General features: G+C 37.8%; 1 protein-coding gene across 1 annotated transcript in view; it reads right to left on the bottom strand.

Moving 5' to 3' along the window:
• COL4A1 (collagen type IV alpha 1 chain) overlaps positions 1-18,008 on the bottom strand; it is a gene marked incomplete at its 3' end in the record, with an annotated part of 122,662 nt that overhangs the window by 27,555 nt on the left and 77,099 nt on the right. The window contains exons 13-30 of the mRNA XM_080612875.1: positions 17,323-17,412; positions 16,676-16,711; positions 16,464-16,523; positions 14,294-14,338; positions 14,034-14,087; positions 13,511-13,552; positions 12,544-12,637; positions 11,847-11,882; positions 10,100-10,264; positions 8,200-8,295; positions 7,224-7,307; positions 6,432-6,502; positions 3,606-3,797; positions 2,637-2,805; positions 2,145-2,237; positions 1,946-2,050; positions 669-766; positions 213-363 (exon numbers count right to left, since the gene is read on the bottom strand). Of these exons, the coding sequence (XP_080469001.1) occupies positions 213-363; positions 669-766; positions 1,946-2,050; positions 2,145-2,237; positions 2,637-2,805; positions 3,606-3,797; positions 6,432-6,502; positions 7,224-7,307; positions 8,200-8,295; positions 10,100-10,264; positions 11,847-11,882; positions 12,544-12,637; positions 13,511-13,552; positions 14,034-14,087; positions 14,294-14,338; positions 16,464-16,523; positions 16,676-16,711; positions 17,323-17,412 (1,681 nt within the window). The remainder of the gene's footprint in view (positions 1-212; positions 364-668; positions 767-1,945; positions 2,051-2,144; positions 2,238-2,636; positions 2,806-3,605; positions 3,798-6,431; positions 6,503-7,223; positions 7,308-8,199; positions 8,296-10,099; positions 10,265-11,846; positions 11,883-12,543; positions 12,638-13,510; positions 13,553-14,033; positions 14,088-14,293; positions 14,339-16,463; positions 16,524-16,675; positions 16,712-17,322; positions 17,413-18,008) is intronic.

Below are 18,008 nucleotides of genomic sequence, written 5' to 3'. Positions count from 1 at the left end.
GAGCCTATAATGCCTCCTTGCCTTTGCTTGGAGGAAAGGCTCTCTGCTGCTGGCATTTGTTAGTGGTGGTTGGTAGGACAAAATAAGGAGAAGAAAAAAGGCAGATACCAGCAGGATATCTCAGTGGTGAATAGGCTTTTTGCTGCATCTATGAGGGAGTAAGTTTAAAAGAAATACAAATACAGATCTGAATATATTTCTGGCAATGTTACCTCTGAATCCTTGCTGTCCAGGTATGCCTGGAAAACCTTGCTCGCCACGTAAACCAGGCAGTCCTGGACTTCCCTTTTCTCCAGGGATGCCAGCTGGGCCTGGAGGGCCTGGCAATCCCTTAGGGCCAGGGATACCTACACCAGGTTCACCCTAGCCAAAGAAACACAACACATTAGGAATCAACACATCAAAACCAAGAATTCATTCACTGACAATTTAAATCACTCAGAGGCTACTAAATCACTATAAATGACTTCAGGGGAGAGCTGTAAGCCCCTTAGTGTTAATGTCAAGCATTCATCCATCTACTCTGTCCCTTTGTGTGCATAGTAGGAAACATAAGAAGGACAGTTTGGCCAGCTTTGGGTTGTTTTTTTTTTTAAGAGTAGGATCTTTACACACATTCTTTTTAGCACGGACAGTCACAAATAGCAGTACCAGTAGCTGACACCTACTTTTTGACCTTGTAAACCTGGTACACCTGGCAAGCCATCCAGGCCAGGGGTTCCTGGAGTCCCCGGAAGACCAGGCGAGCCAGGCTGACCTTGGAAACCTATAAAACAAAACAAACCAAAACTCACATCGTTACTGTCTCTGCCTGTAAGTGTCCTCTGCTGTTTCTTCAAGCCTCTAATGGAACTATTCACATCCTCCATTCACTCAACACCAGTACATGCTCAATAAACTGAGATGAAGCTTCTTTCCCAGGCAAAGGTCTTGGGGAGTGGAAAATACAGCTTTTAGGCTAAGCCCCAGCAAAGGCAATAGGTAGAGCTGAATTCAAGGAAGGGTCCTTGAAGGAAATGTGTTTGATATGCCATGCCCTTCTTACTGGCATTAAAGAGCATTCAGCAATCCCTTTCCAGATGCAACAGGTCTCTTCTCTTCAGGCTCATTCCATACCAATCTTGGAAGAACTGGAGGTGGTCATGGGTAAAAATTTGCTTTTTTTCCTTGTTATGTCTTCTTGATCCTCCCAGTTCATTGGTGTGTGGAGTCAAATAAATGAAATAATAATGAAAACAAACAAGAACTTTGGGGATTTAGGTGGCTCCTGAAAGCTCAGTCATAGAATCATAGAATAGTTATGGTTGGAAAGGACATAAAGATCACCTAGCTCCAACCCCCCCACCATGGGCAGGGACACTACACACTAAATCATGTCACCCAAGACTCCGTCACACTAAAGCATGTCACCCAGTCATCCAGTTCTAAATTAGCAACAGTACTATTAAGTACATCTCCCCAAAATACAAAACATTTAGACTCTCTCTAAGCTATATGCATACTCTGAAAATGGCCATGCAGGGAAGATTAAAATTATGCTGAATAAGCTGATATTCTAACCAAACCACTCTCAGCCACCTCGGACACAGCAGAGTTATCTCTGGCTCAAAAATGTTAGTTATATCAGCATGTTTTTTTGACCAACTACACATGGTGCTTCATTTCTCATCTCATCTCTCAGCAACCTCAGTTGCTGCAAGGTAAGATGTTGCACTATATCACTTTCTATTCTGGAAGTAGCCTTGACACTGTATCTGCACATCACTGCACAAAGCAAAGCAAGCGTATGTTGAAAGTATGCTTATTGTGGCGTTTGTGGACTTCCATAACGAAGGTTCTTTAGCTGCACCTCCCAGATCTCATGCAGCCGTGGCTGGATGATAGTGCATGCCTCCATCCACACTCCAGTTATATCAGCAGTGTTAGATGGATAACTTTATCTTACCTTTGGGTCCTGGAGGTCCAGGGAACCCTATACCTGGCTGCCCAACAGCACCTTTTTCTCCTGGCAGGCCAGGTCTACCTGGAAGCCCAGGATCCCCTTTGTCACCTTTGCAAGTGAAAACAAGACAAACGTTAATACAAAGGCCAGCTTCTCAGGAACAGAGCCATTATGATCATCAAAGATTAACAGGCTACTGTACCTTGGGGTCCAGGGAAACCAGGTGGCCCAGGAAGGCCATCTGCACCAGGAGGTCCGGGGAGCGTTACAGTTCGCCCTGCTTCGCCTTTTGCTCCTGTGAATGTAAAGATGTAAAGACGTAATGTAAAGATTAACTACAGGAACTGATGAAGTTAAACATGGGAGTTTCACCTAGCCAGCAATATTAATCCATCCACACCATTACAACTGTCTTATCAGGAAGTTTTTTTGTAGAGGAGTCATAGAAAATTAAGATGAAGCTAAACCATTCCATTTGGCCTAAAAATATTCTTCAAGAAACCTGTTCTCAAAGATCAGCAATTATACTGCTGAAAGCAAACACTAATTTAAGTTAAAAAGTTTTTTTTATTTCAGTCTTAAATGCTGGTGGTCCTGCAGGTTGTATCACTCAAAGGGCACAACTGGTGGTTTTGGGGTTTGTTTGTTTGAGTTTATTTGTTTGGGGTTTTTTTAAAGCATGTTATAGGATTACCTGGAAGGCCTGGTAAACCTGGGGTTCCAGCAAAGCCTCTGTCTCCTTTGTCACCAGGTAACCCTGCAGCGCCTATCCCAGGAGGGCCAGGAAAACCTCTTTCACCACGTACTCCAGGGAATCCAGGTTGGCCAGGGGGACCACGTTCTCCTTTCAAGCCAGCTGTACCCTGATTTTAGGAAAGTATAAGTGTACTTTTTGTTTGATTGATTGGCAAGACGGAACACATCATCCTCTCTGAATATTCTGTAACTTGGATTTAGCACATGTATCTGTAATACTAAAGAAAGTGGATTTTCTATCACTGAGTTCAATGGAAACTAGGTTCCACATGGAAATTATACCTAGTATGCCATGCAACTAATTGGACCATGGAGGCTATGTTCCCAGTGATAGATCCGAGAGCATATGGACCTCCATCTTCAGCTCCACATCTGCATCTGCTGCAAGACTTTGAAGCACTAGTTTCCACAAGAAGGGAAGTATGCTACAACAGAGTTGAACTCTGCCTTAACAATCTCCACTTGGATAACTGCATTCCTTCAATCATCTCCAGGTATCAGCTAAATCATCCTCATTAGTTCTCTCTATTAAGCTGTGAGAAGGGAGAATGGAACAGAACTATCATCTATGCCCACAACATTGTGGAGGAAGTACCCTTGCTCTACAGTCCTGAAAGTAGCAACCCCATGCTGAATACATCTGAGTCAGATCACTTATTTGTATGACATGCAAAAAAGGGTCAAAATCTAAAATAGTCTGTTGTTGAAAGACCTTCTTCCCCACTAGTTCCAGGGAAAATGGAGTCTCCCTCTGAGAAAGAATGAACTACTCAAGATAAGGACATGATGTGCAACAATAAATGGGGCAAACAAACATAAAGCATGTATAGGGCATAAAAACATGTGAATTTTGATCTGAAAGACATAATGCATAGGACAGTATATAAACATAAATAAACACACATACCGGTGCTCCTTTCGGACCCTGGAGACCTGGCAATCCATCTTTTCCTGGTAAACCTTCTCTTCCAGGAATACCTGGTTGTCCTGGGAAACCAGGATCTCCCTTTTCACCTTTCAGGATAGAATCATAAGAAAAATCTCCTGGTTCTCCTTTTGCCCCAGGGCTGCCCATAAGTCCTGGAGTGCCGGGGGGGCCCTGAAATTTCATAAAGTCAGATGTCATCAGTTGCCCTATCAACCCTTCAACTGATGCAAAAGAAAACAAATATTTAGAAATTAAAGAGTAGATCCAAATCATACAAACCATTAAATTTTCAATTGAGAAGGCCAAATGAGAATATAATCTAGGACACAGCAGTGTGAATAAGAAATTAGTGCAAATCTTGTCTTGACCATTTTGTCATTTATCATACCACATTTTAGAATGTACATATAAACTGACACCACTTACACAAGACCTGCAGGCCAAGATACCAAAAAAATACTCTGAATTTTCATACTGGATTTCACTTATGCATATTTATACAATATCAGTATCAACATAAGTGAGGCTTTTTAAAAAGGCATTTTCAGAGTTGAAGTGTCTGTCCCAACCTTCAGATGCTGAATTCCGTAACACTGTGGAACCTACTTCCCTGATACAAATGCAAAAAATGTACCTCTACATTTCCATGATAATTTACAATACCAGCAGAAGTAGTACTAATACAAGAAAATAACAAACTTCCAGTATGCAAACTCAGCCAAACTTAGAGGTTTAAATTTCTTATACAAGCCCTCCAATATTTTCTTTCTTTCAGAACCTTTTAAATTAACTAATCATCAAATGAATAGATTATCTATGAAATTAAATTGATTGCCCTACACAAAACTCAAACACTATTTGCACAAGAGCTAAGGTTGACTGAAGGATGAAAGTTTCTCCCTGGGTAGTTTATTTCTGACATTTAGCTGACACAAACCCACATTTCCCTTCACTACTAACATTCATCAATTTCGTAAAATTAACAATCACAGTCAGTAGGTACAATCAAAATACTATGCACGTGCTCAGAAAAGAGTTTTCTAAGCATCCCTGGAAGAAATTACCTACCTAATAATATACCTATAGGATTTCCAGAATTCAAATTTTTCCCTAAATGTTTTCTAGGACTTAGATGAACTTTTCTCATAGAAACAGTCTCTCTAATTTCAAGTGAATCAGAGCTACTCACTAGGGTAGTAAAGCACAAACTTCATGGGCAATGTCCACTGATGATGACTGATGTGTACCCTCCACTTAAACCTGAATCAGAACACAGTCAAAGGTGATCTTTCCATTAGCTTTGGTGGGACTTGGATCAGAATCTGGCTCTGGTATGTCTCTAAGCAATGTGAGTTTGCGAGGCTGGTCTCTATGCAGTTTTTCCAAGCTAAACTATATGCTGGATCACCACCTGGCTGAACTTTGTGGAGCAAAACAAGCTTAAAAGAATTCAGAACAGCAGCCAGTCCTTGTCTGATGAAAGACATGAACAGAACTTAAAAGGCAATAAAGGGAAAATATAAAGGTGTGGCAAAACATGTGCTGAGAACAAATGCTAGACACCAAAAAAAAAAAAAAAAAAAAAAAAAAATTAGGATGTCTTTCATTTTTCTCCACTGTTTCTTTCAAGGATCCCATTGATATTATAGTAAATTCAGTCACTGAGTAACATCATCTTATTTATCATGGTAGAAATAGAGAATGGACTCCATCTTGGCTAACTTTCATTGGCTGAAATCAAGCATCTAGGCTTTATTCATACTCAAGGCAGAGAAACAGACTTCTTGAAGAAGGAATTCATGCAGGGGTTGGTTTAACTTCTGAAGGTGCTTCTCTCTTATCACTAGTGATAGAGGGAGCTTGTGCACCTCCTGTATGTGTTAAAGCGAGTGCACATGAATAACGCTGAGAAGTTATATTCCCAAAAGTGATCAGCTGGAAGAAGAAAAAAGCTTTTGGAAAAACAAGTCTGGGAAGACTCTGACAAACTCAGTTTACTTACATTAGGAATGGTGCCAAAATCCACATTATACTACAGGAACGTGTATGCTAAGGTAGGTCTTGACAGCATACCACAGTGTATGTAGGGACACTCAAGTGAACTCTGACAAGATCAAATGTAGTTGTACTAGTACAGTGCTCATCTAGGAGTAATTTCTGTTACATTTTAGACAAGTGCTATGCTTCTGATATTTGGCCTTCCTCACTAAGAGTCCTGTTGTGCTGCATCAACGTAATTTACAAGTGATCATATTGTCAGGATACTTTCAGAGACTTCCTTTATTTCTTCAAAACTACTTAGCTTCCATCCAAAGTAAATCAGTTTTATGGAACATACTGCACATATTTCCCAAAACTCAGACAAAATGCCGAAGTATATCGCATGCAAATATTACATTGCTTACACTACACTAGATGGCACTGTTTCTCAATATATATGTACATAACAGCAAAGAATGACTGCAAAGATTCATCAGAAGGACAGGGCAGACCTACATTGGTTTCCTGCAGAATCCTACTTTGTACTCAACTCCACTGCTTAGCTTGGTCAGCCAGGTCATGTGTCCTGCTGAGTTCATAGGATGGGCAAACACAGAAATATAACCCATTTCGGACCACTCTTTTTTCCTCTTATAGCTTCAGTCATGCCTCCTATTTTATTTTCCTAGGCATAGTTCCTCAATTTTATCACATCACTGTGCTGGTCTGCTTTTAAACAGAACTATTATACCTTCACACTGATGATCACGTTTTTCTAATTACATGTCTCATAGGACATATGGCATTTGGCAAGGCATTACTTACAGGTACCCCTGGAAGGCCATCAAGTCCAGGTAAGCCTCTGTCACCCTTGAAACCCGCTTGCCCTGGAAAACCTTATCACAGAGACAAAAATACAGTTAAATTTATTACACGCATTTACAAATAGCTCATTATATGTGAATTCGTTGTGATCCTCCTCAAAGTGTCACATTCCATCCCACTTACATCAACACAATGCTGTTAGCGTCAGTGAGGTTGTCTGGATTCATGTGCTCATGTGCTATATGTGTCTGCATTCATAAATTCAGAAGTTGATGATTCATCTAACTTAGGAATGAATTCACCTTACTACTTAGACCTATCATGTACCCACTGCAGTCTTGAAACTACCTAAACCGTATTATTTTTTCTCAACAGCCACTAGAACAAACAAACATGTTTGCATGTGGAATTTCTCCCATGTGATTGCAGAAAAATTAATTTTTTTTGCCACAGAATTTAATGCTAGGATTTGGAATGTATGTATGGGCTACTGCCAAGCCTGGGAACACAGGGCAAATGCTTCCCAGATTATTTTTAACTTTCACAATCTTTTACGAAAATATTTGGGCCACAGTTTGCAAAGACCCTCCCTGAGGCCAATTTTTGCCCCCTTAGTAACTGTTGATTACTTCGGAAATATGGAATCAGGCCCAAAATAGGAATATTCCATGCTCCTTTCATTAGTTTCACAATTTGATTAGTAGGACAAAAAGTAATTAATTTTATCATATATGCTGCATTTTTAGATTTTATCCTATGTAGTTAATTCTCAGGTAGTTAATGAGTTTTTACCTGCTGGCCCTGGTGGTCCCTGTGGTCCTGGAAGTCCAGGAGGTCCTACTTTATCACATAAGGCACAGGATTCACCTTTATCACCTTAAAAAAAAATCACACCACAAAACTAATGAATAACAATTAAAAGATTTAAGATAATTGCAAGCAGGTGGATTCAGGGGCAAATGTCAATTTAATACACTTCATGTTGAAAGAATAAAAATAAATGTACTACTTCTAGTTACATGCTTCAAAGAGAATTTATCAACAAAGTTATATTCAAAATTCTAAAAAATTTTTAAAGGAATGGCATGAAGATCAACTTAAGTCTTCAGAAAAAAAGAAATATACACTGCATATAGAAAAACAGATTAAAGCAGAAAAAGGAGAACCTTAATTTAAACTACAATTTTCAGTTTTAGAAAAGCAGTGAGCAGAATGAGATTAAGAAGGATCAATCATTGTGTAAATGAGTGCAGCTCATTTTTTTATATGTCCATTTAGTCAATGCTGTTGAAACCCATGGTTGACAGTGCTATTTATAGGTGTTACAATTTTAGCTTCAATTATACTTGTGGCAATGATTCATAAACCATTTCCATTCCCAACTCATCTGCCCCTCTCTAATTCTTTATCTCAGAATTCACACCTTCAATTGCCATGAACAGTTCAATTTACACTTAATGGGGCTATACTCAACCCTTTCTCTCTTCCCGGCTCCTTTCTTAGCCCTGCACTATCCTTTATCACTTTACAGCAATGTGTAGGCTAACAGAAATGTAAATGCAGCTTGTGTTACAAAACCCAAAACACAATATCCTTCTTTTACTCACACGAGACTCAAGAAAAGTCTTCCATGTCCATGAAGTATTTAACTAACTTCAAGTACGCTTTCTCTGGATCCAGACTAACTTGCTCAGCCTTTTTATGTACCCACGTACCCAAGCTCCAGAGTAGAGAGCATTAGTAAGCAATCACTTTAAAATAGTATTACCTTTCTCTCCCATCTCTCCTGGAAATCCATCTCTTCCTGGAAGTCCAGGACTACCTGGTGCACCAGGTTCCCCCTGCTGGCATTGATCAATTCCATCTGCGATGGAAATAAAATGAAGAATATTGTTTGACAAGTTCTAGTTTCCATTATAGGGCTGCATTTATGAATAGCCCAGCTGAAGAGTGGTAAGTTAAGATAGCATTTCACTTTTCTATTTTATTTACTTTGACAAATTTAACTGGGATTCTGTATTCTGATTCCACATACATTGCTTAGAAACCCCAAGGATTACAAAGAAAAGACAGGCTCTACCATAATAAGGTTACAAACAACTTTCACATAAACTCTACTTTAAAGTTTTGGATAAGAAGAGTGCTGTTTGTGAAAATTGCTGGTTTGACCCTGAAGAGAATGGAGAATACTGACTTCTGAAGAAATTCATTAAGTAGAGGTTTTTGTACTGTGACTTTTTTTTTCCCCAATATTTTAGGAAACTTTCTAGGTCAAGAGCAGCTTGCTAACATTTATTTAACTTCTTCACATTGATCAAGCTTCCTGAAAACAAGAAACTTCGTAATATTAGGAACTGAAATAGGTAACAAATAAGAATATTTAGCAGACTTGATATGAGAATACAAATTGTGCTGCTTCTCTTTGATGATATGGCACAGGTTCTGACCCAATACAATATGACATCGTTTTGGCCAAAGCCAGTACTGAAAATGTTACCGTAAAGTTTGACAACAGTTAAATGAAAACAAATTGTTTCCCATTATGTACTTGAAGAAAGGTCAAGTGTCTGGGGAAGGAGCTGAATTAAGCAGTAAAAGAAGCATGTTGTATGAAAACCAGGAATTGCTCTTATTTTTATGCCAAGTTAAGATTTAATTCCATTTTCTAGGTGATGGATTCATTGGCAAATGGATTCATTGACAAATGCAGCAACAACGGGGCGTCTTCAATTGTTTTTGAACAAAATATTTTTTGTTTAGGAATTCAACAGAGATTAATGTTCCTTTCTACAGCTTTAGACTACCTAAACTTTTGTAATAGGTATATCATTCTTTCTGATATGACAATATAACTCACAATATCAGTATCACTTATAGCAGAAGTTTTCCTCCAATAAGAGAGTTAAAACATGAGTTGTAAGGCGCTATTAAGTACGGACCACTTTTGTGTGTACTTTTTTCATTACTTTGTTGCAGAGCAAAACCAAAACAATTTCATCTTTCAGAATCTTTTTTCTCTTTTCTATTTCTCCATCAGATGTAGTTACACATAGATGCATAATGTCATTATTATTACTAATTATTACATATTTATCATATCATTACTAGCTTTTCATTTACCTCTATAAACCATGTGTGGACTCTACTCTCCTGTAAGATAATTTTTACAATAAAAGTTTCTGGCAGGCTGGTATCTCAGGCTGCAGTTTTTACACGTGTTCAATTTGTTACACAGATTGGAACTGCAGACTTGTAAATTGTGATATTGAACGGCTACCTTTCATGCTAAGAACAATATTAGTATCTGCTATTTTTTAAATTGAAGATCTATAAATATCTCTAGGTTGGCACATTAGGACACAGAGGAAACCAGTATATATTAAGGTCAATTATTTGGTTATATTGTAACAGTCCACAATGAACTTTCAAAGAAATTTAAAAAAAAAATAGTTTAGCAAAGAATCCTTGCCCTAGTAAGGAAACAAGAAGCTTGCTGCACCATGGAACAGCTTTTTCTTGGTCCATTAACAACTCGGATAGATTTATTCCATGATGTAGATGCATTCTGATTATAGTTTTTGTAATATTGTTGCCTTTTTGTTTTTTATGTGCATGCAGTGTGCGTTATTGAATCTTCATTGTGAAAAGCAACTGAATGCTTTACCTACCTGTTTTGCCTGGAGGACCTGGTGGGCCAGGCAACCCCGGGGGACCTGGGAAACCATCTCTTCCTGGGGGTCCAGGCAAAGCGAATCCTGGAGAGCCCTTTTCACCTTTTTCACCTCTCTCTCCAGGGACACCAGGTGATCCTACCCTGTCTGGCAGTGGTCGACCTTTGGACATACATGAAAGAAGCGAAAAGTGAAGAGACACAATAACATTAACAACACATTGGCCTACATTAGGGTTCAGAGAGAAATGAAGAAATGTTAGTGCATAATAAAAAAGGGACTGTATTTTACTATAGGTGATTTATACAAAATTGAGATTATATGCTCACTACAGCTCAGAATAATTCACTTCAGTTAGGTCTCTAGACAAACACACTTATTCTGTACTAATTGCCTTTCTGAGATTTAGTTGAAACAACTTTCGCTGGGTAGTAATAGTGGCAACACAGGAGTTGATTTAACTACTACACTTAGTTAACTTATTACACTTATTACACACTTGTTATCTCATAATAAACCAAATCTTAAACAGACCTAGAAAGGGATAGCAAGTCTAGGAACTTCTGCAAATAAATATTCAACAATGCTAGCAAATTTCAGTAATGCTAAAACTAAAACTGTTTGTAGGAATAATAAGCAAACAACAGCCAATAAAAAGCAGTTAAATAGCTAGGGAAAAAGCCTACTTAAGATCTCCTTTTAGCTGTTTGTCACACAGGTCTTCATACTTTAACGAGTTAATTCAGTTCATAACTGATCATTAGACATGATCACTAAACCATTTTCAGCCTTCTCCAACACAGCAGAAAGACGAGAAAGTCACACAAATCTCAATTTCTGCAGGGTAATGACAAACTAAGAGCTGCCATTCTTCTTTCCTTGTCATACAGAATTCTTTAGAGACTATTGCAGCCTACAGTATATAGTATCTCCTCCTCAAACTGTGAAAAATTTCCTAGAAACTATCTGTTCCTGGCTCACATTAATTTCATAGTTAGCTCACTGTCAAGACAAAAAATGCAAGCAAAGGAGGTAATAGCAGTATCTCTGTAGGATGCATTACAGTCAGGTTTCCACAGAGGTTTTGCTTAATTTCAAAAAAGCAAATATTGTAGTTCAGTTCAAACACAGGTACATCTAGATATATACATAATAGCAGCATTGTCTTAATGTGAAGAAGACACGTAGGTAAAGCATTGTTGCCTATGAAACTGGCAGCATTTGCAGGCAAAAGAAATAACTCTTATTACAGCAAGTGACGAAAAAGTAGGAAGCTTTCAGGAATGGCTTTGATGAAATAAATGCCATTATTTCTCCCAGCGAACCTTGCTTTATTATATTAATACAACCACATATAAAGCTTAAATGAGAGCATAAGAATTATATATGAGTAAACATACATGGGTACATATGCATATACCCACTCACATATTCACATTTAATGAGTCTTGCCCAGTGGAGCCATACTCTCCAGGCTATCTCTGATGACCTGTGCACAGTACTTCTTCAATTTAAGCAGGAAGTTATCAGAGCTCTACACAAAGGGAAAAGCTGGATAACATCAGAGACATAAGAACGATCTACAGGAAAGGTCTAGGGGGATGATTAGACATCTGGAGAGGCCCCTGCCTGGGTATTCTGTAAGTCAGGCAAGTAACTGGCAGTAGCTACAGAGAACATCTCTTGAGACTCTTCACCCAATAACAACACAGGAAAAGTGTGATCAGTGGCCATAAACTCATACCTGGAGGTCCTGGGATTCCTTGTATACCAGGGAAACCTTTAGAAAGAGAGAGGTTTTCAATTAGGCAACGAAGTCAGAAACACAAGGTCAGTGAAGTTTTAGCACGTTATTCAAGTACACATTAGAAGCTAGTATGTCCTGAATCAAAGGTTAAGTTAAATAATCTACAGAAATCTGCAAACAATACATTTAGGCAAAAAGCCCTGCTGTGACCCATCTTCTCCACTGGTCTTTTTTCAACAGTGTAAGGTCTATAATGGGGAAAATGGGAAAGGGGATGATTGATAATTTCTGTTTACTGGAGTATTTTATAAATTATGGAAGCCAAATTTTAAGATTAAAATTTAGCTACTTTTTTAAAGAAGCCTCAAGATTCTCTGTATTATTATCCTCTTTTTTGCTAGTACTGATTTCCATCTTAAATAATCTCACTGTATTATTTAACTGCCATAAAAACCAGATCCTAGTTTATCCTTTTCCAATCTGTAACTGAAAGGGAGTTTTACTTATGATGAGGAAAAGAGTGCTACAAATTACCATCAAATGTAATAACCTGAAAGAAATTAAATAAATAACTGGAACATTTCACTGTCATATAGAGCTCCTGAGCTCATAGATTGCGCAAATTTAATTTAATTAAAGTAAGTAATAAAACTAAAATCATAACTCAATCAAAAAGACAAGACAAAATACGTACCTTTTTCACCTTTTTGACCTTTCAGTCCAGGCAAACCTGAAAGTCCGGGCTCTCCTTTTTCACCAAACATATCTACTGGTCCAGTATCTATAATCTGAATCACAGGACAAAGGCTAGGACACTAGAAGCATACAACTGTGCCCTCATTTGTATCTCTCCCTTCTTGACTTGATGGTACAGAAGCCATTTTGGTCTGTACTAACAATTTTGAGCAGATTTGGCATACTTGCAATTTCAGTGACGTGTAAAAACTGCTGTGAGTGGGTTGTACCTGCTGAGGAATTACCATAAAAAATATATCCTGTTCTACCAAAAGTCCTTCACATCAGTAGTAGGATTAAGTGGAGAGTTTTATAGCACCTTTCTGAACAAGAATGATGCCAAGAAACCTCAGCATGGTCTAAGCGCTGACCCATTAGTTTTGTATTACCTTTAATTTTAAAATACTCTGTTCTGGTAATTTCTGCTAACATTGATCTGAGCTTGACATATAGGATGCTAATATTTAGAATAAAATATTCAGGAAGTATGCACAAGTTTTAAAATAAAATCAGCAGATATTGGGAATTTTCCCCCTGTTGGGGAAGCAGCACCATCAATAATCTATTTGTTGCTGACTAATCCCATTTTTTATTTGAAATGTTAAAAAAATTACAGACTACAAGCTGACAGACTTCCTCTTGAATTCTCTTTTGGATACTTCCATTGATTATCAATGTCTATTATTTTCACAGTACAAAATAATTGAAAGTCATATTTTTTCACAGCTACTTTTCCAAATTTCAAACATACTTAAAAGAACTGTATCCAAGTTCTGTTTTCATTAAGAGAAAATTAGGACATGATTGATTAGAATGAGATCAGAACGCGCAGTGTCTCTATTTCCTCATTGTTTGAGCTTTTTGGCTTTCACAGAACTTATGTTTTCACTGAAGTTTAAAATAAAACAATAATTTATTTTACTTACTCTTCCTGGAGGTCCTGGAAAACCTCGTTCACCTTTGTCACCCTAAATCAAAATATAAGGCACATTTTAGATACAGATCAGATTTTCTTCCCCACAAAATAGGATTTCCTTAGCAAATGAACACTTCGATACAGAATCATGCAACTTCCAAATGGTAAGTAGCTGGACCATTATAATAAGCAGTAAGAAATTAGTGTGCAGGCCTGTACTGCTTTACACTGTGTAAAGAGAAACTGGATTTTTTAGGAAAGTACATTTGTACATACGCTGGCTGGGCAAAGAATTTGTGAAAATAAAGCCTTCATTCATCAATTTGTGTAAGAGATCTCAACCAGGGATACCTACACTACCTTAATTTTGACTTTTCTCAGACTCTGAGTGATGACTTTACTTTCAACTTGGTTACATTCATTTAATATTGCTTAATATGCATTTATTGCTTTAATTCACATCTATGAATACACCATACAAGCTCTTAACTTCTCTTTCTATGTGATGGGAAGTGAAGGCCACTACTACACACCTTGGCACCAGGTTCCCCGGGTCGTCCTGGAATCCCAAACCCACCAGGCAAACCCTGTGTGCAGAAGACAGCAAAACCAGAAAAGACAAGTATAGTTGTATCTTAGCCCTGGCAGCATCGAAGTTGCAAATTTTCAAACCAGTCACTAATTCACCAAAAGCAACAACTTTAAGTAAACAACTCAGAAGGCTAGAAAATTTCTACCATTTATAATACATAAACTACAAGAAACAGTACAGGAAATTCAGTAAAATACATACGACTTCTCCTTTAGGTCCTGGCTCACCATCTTTTCCTGGCTTTCCCTGTAAAACACCAAGTTCCACTCTACTTAAACAGACAGCCACACACATGTGATTTCTAAATACAGCGGGTGAAGCACTAGAACAAAACAACCACTATTATAATGCATGAACTAAAGTGTGCTAATGCAGCTAACTGCAAATGGTACAAAGCAGGCAAATTGTGCCTGCCTAGTGTCTATGTTACTCAACATCCTACAAGCTGCAGAATTAAATAAAATCCCGCAAATCTGTTCTCAGATCCAGGAATAACATATGGATTTCCCAGTCAAGGAGGCTTCAAGAAAAAATATATCAACAGCACAGGAAACTGGAACCAGACCCAGAAACATTTCCCTTCATAGTAATCCGTTTCTATGTATACACTCTCCAACCTCACAAAACCTTTATTCATAGACATTTGGTGGCTCAGTTTCAGCAGAAGGCTTGGAGAGCAGCCCCATATCAGATAGCGGGTAACCTAGTGGTAAATTGAAAGCTATAATTTCAAATCACAAGACATAAGATAACCTGGAATCCCAGACTTTTTCCTCCAAATGATTCACTATTAGACCACTGTGTTAGCCTATAGAGGAAACCAGATCAGTGATAAATGACCTAGATGGACTAACCTACTTTTCAGCATCCCCTTCCTCTTCCTATGGATCGTGAAGGGACTGGCACCTAGGCTTGTAGCCTAATCCGCTGAAAGTTGGCTTTTAGTTGGTGTTACAGTCCTTAGACTGTATGTGTATCATAAACAGTATGAGCATGTCCCATAAAACGAGAAAATGTATATACTTAATGAACAAAGCAATAGTGCATGCAACTCAGTCTGAAAAATAATCCTATCAGTTTAGGTCAAAAAACGCTGTCTAGAACAATGAAATTGAAGGATAAAAATGACAAAACAAATGTGAACAGGCCACCAAAGTGTGCAGCTATGGTATCTTATAAAGAAGTTTATAAGTGATTTTAAACAATTAATTAAAAATATGATCTGTAAAGTCACAAGAATCTTCAAATGTACACTGTGATTGGAATTAATCATACAGTTTCATTCCATGAAACTAGAATATCAGGTCTGTTCATCTGTTCATCTTTCAAGCCTTATCTTAATTTCAGAAGTAGCTATGATTTCCCTGAACAGCAACAATTATATACAAAATATCTTAGGAACTTTGTTCAGGGAACTCTGCAGAAAGTGAAGGCTGTATTTTTAAACAATTTAAACAACAGTTTTTCTCTACAATTTCTAGGCCAACATTTCTCCATTTTTCCCACTTTCAAGCCCTGATTTACTGTAAGAGTAAAAATTCATACACAGCAAAGACAATCCCATCACATACCTTTACTGAAAGGATGATGGAACATTTGACCTTGAAGTATGGTAGAGAGCAAGATTGTCTTTTTCCGATTAAAGTACAATTCAACGCCTATACATGTGCTGGTCCTTTTCTAACAGTTTATGAGGACCCACAATTTGAGATATAACACCTTAAATACGCTTGTATGTAGAAAATGTGTGGTTTTGCTACCAGCTCAGCTATGAAAGATACAGCATGACTCATGTAGAAGACTTATGTAGAAGTTGTATGGATAAGACTATGCTATAGATCAGACCAGGCAAACGTAACAGACCTTATGGCCTCAAGCATCTATAGTCAGGCTAGAAACCAGCAAGCAAACATACTTCAGTCATCTAAAGCTTTTGCTCCATTTGTCTTCTTTATAAGAAATGGTACCTTTAGGCTAAGCAGGCTTATTTTGTAGATTGCATGTAAGAGACCTGCAATAAATTCAACAAGTTCCATTTAGCTAAAGTCATCCCAACGAAGTGATATGTTTTCCTTTGTTTTTCCTTCTGTTCCAGAATGATTTAATCTTGTTTCAGTCGAGATCAACGGGAGTCTTGCCTTTGCCTTCAGCACTGCAAGCTACTGTTAGGTGGCTTTGTTTATCTGAAAGCGTGTTACATATATTACTGTATGTTACCACTACCTTGACTTGTACACCTGTCCAACAGCAAAACTTGCCTGTTTGAAATACACCAAATTTGCTGGTTTGCTAATGGTTATGAAGTTTAGTTAGCTTATGGAAACAATACAATGACTGTACTTATAGTATTGATAAAGTTGAGCATACTTACACGTGGACCAGGCTTCCCAGGTTCACCCTTTTCACCTTTGAAACCTGAACCTGGCAATCCCTGCAAAATAAATACACACCAGATTAAAAATACTACCAAATTCTAAAGTAAATTTGCTTTTATCTGACAGCTATAAAGATATTCAGGGCCATTATCAGATTCTCCACAATTTTTATAGTAATAAAACCAAATTAAATCTACACAATACTCACTGGAACTCCCTGTTCACCCTTTTCACCTGGATCACCCTAATGAAATTATAAAAAAGGAAAAAAAAGTAGATTAGTAAGCAACATCTTAACCATTATTTATTTAGGTTGCAAATCATTTAACTCTTCAAGTCAGCAAAAGCACATTTAACCCTGTTTGCTGCTTCAAGTATTATGCCTAATAGTGTGACGTGCAAGTTAGAGAAACACAAAACGTGAATCCATTAAGCTAGTTCATTGTACTAGTATATATTGCTTAGACTGCCTAATTCAATAACTGAAAAATTAATGAAAACTCAGATTCCATGAATGTGATTCTGCCCATGAAAAGTCCAGTACAAGCTACTTAATTCAAATTTACAGAATATTTGGTGTTTACAGGACTACACTTATCAACCCTCCTTCCTCAGAAAGTCCTCTGCTCTATGCGTGACTTATTCATACAGTTATTTATGCATTTGTCATACATTTTTTAGAGAAATTGCTAGAAAGACAATCAAAATTCATTCATGAAGTAAAACAGGAAGAAGCATTTGAAAATTTGCTGTAGGTGACTTACTATACTTTTTCCTATCTTACTTTAAGTTTGCTAATTCCTATTGATCACATTTTAATGAAAAAACAGTAAGATTAATCATTTAAGGTCTCACCTTTTCTCCTCTTATGATTTCACTCCCTTTTTCTTTCATATGTGGTGCTGGTCCTGGTGGGCCTGGGGGCCCCCTTACCCCTTGTTCTCCCTGTCAACACCAAATCCAGGATAGTCCATTGAAAACAGTACTGACACTGAAAATGAACATTACTAAGGCCAATAACATTAAAGAGAATTACCACTTACTTTTAAAAATATAGCTAAATGGGGTTTTTTTTAATTCTTATTTCAGCAAAATCAGTCAGAGAAAGGGTTACATCACAGTTAGAGGAGACAGCTATATAATGGCTAACAGACAGAGACTACCCTGAAGAAAAATCTCTGAATCTCCTGGTAGGGTGAAGAATGATTAATACCAAATATGAGGAACACATCCAATTAATTATTGTAATAGGACAAATTTTTTTAGTGCCTCCTTTAGGAAGAAGATAGGGACAATGAGCTAAATCAATGTCAGGTATAACATAGAATCATAGAATCATAGAATAGTTAGGGTTGGAAAGGACCTTAAGATCATCTAGTTCCAACCCCCCTGCCATGGGCAGGGACACCCCACACTAAACCATGCCACCCAAGGCTTTGTCCAACCTGGCCTTGAACACCGGCAGGGATGGAGCATTCACAACATCATAAGGGACAAAGTCTATAACCGTTCATTGTTCATGACTTTTGTTCATTTAGGTG

The sequence above is a fragment of the Psittacula echo genome (assembly GCF_963264785.1).
Source record: "Psittacula echo genome assembly, chromosome: 3".
Lineage (NCBI taxonomy): Eukaryota > Metazoa > Chordata > Aves > Psittaciformes > Psittacidae > Psittacula > Psittacula echo.
Note: the sequence above shows the minus strand (reverse complement) of the source record. Positions and strands in the feature narration are given on the sequence as shown.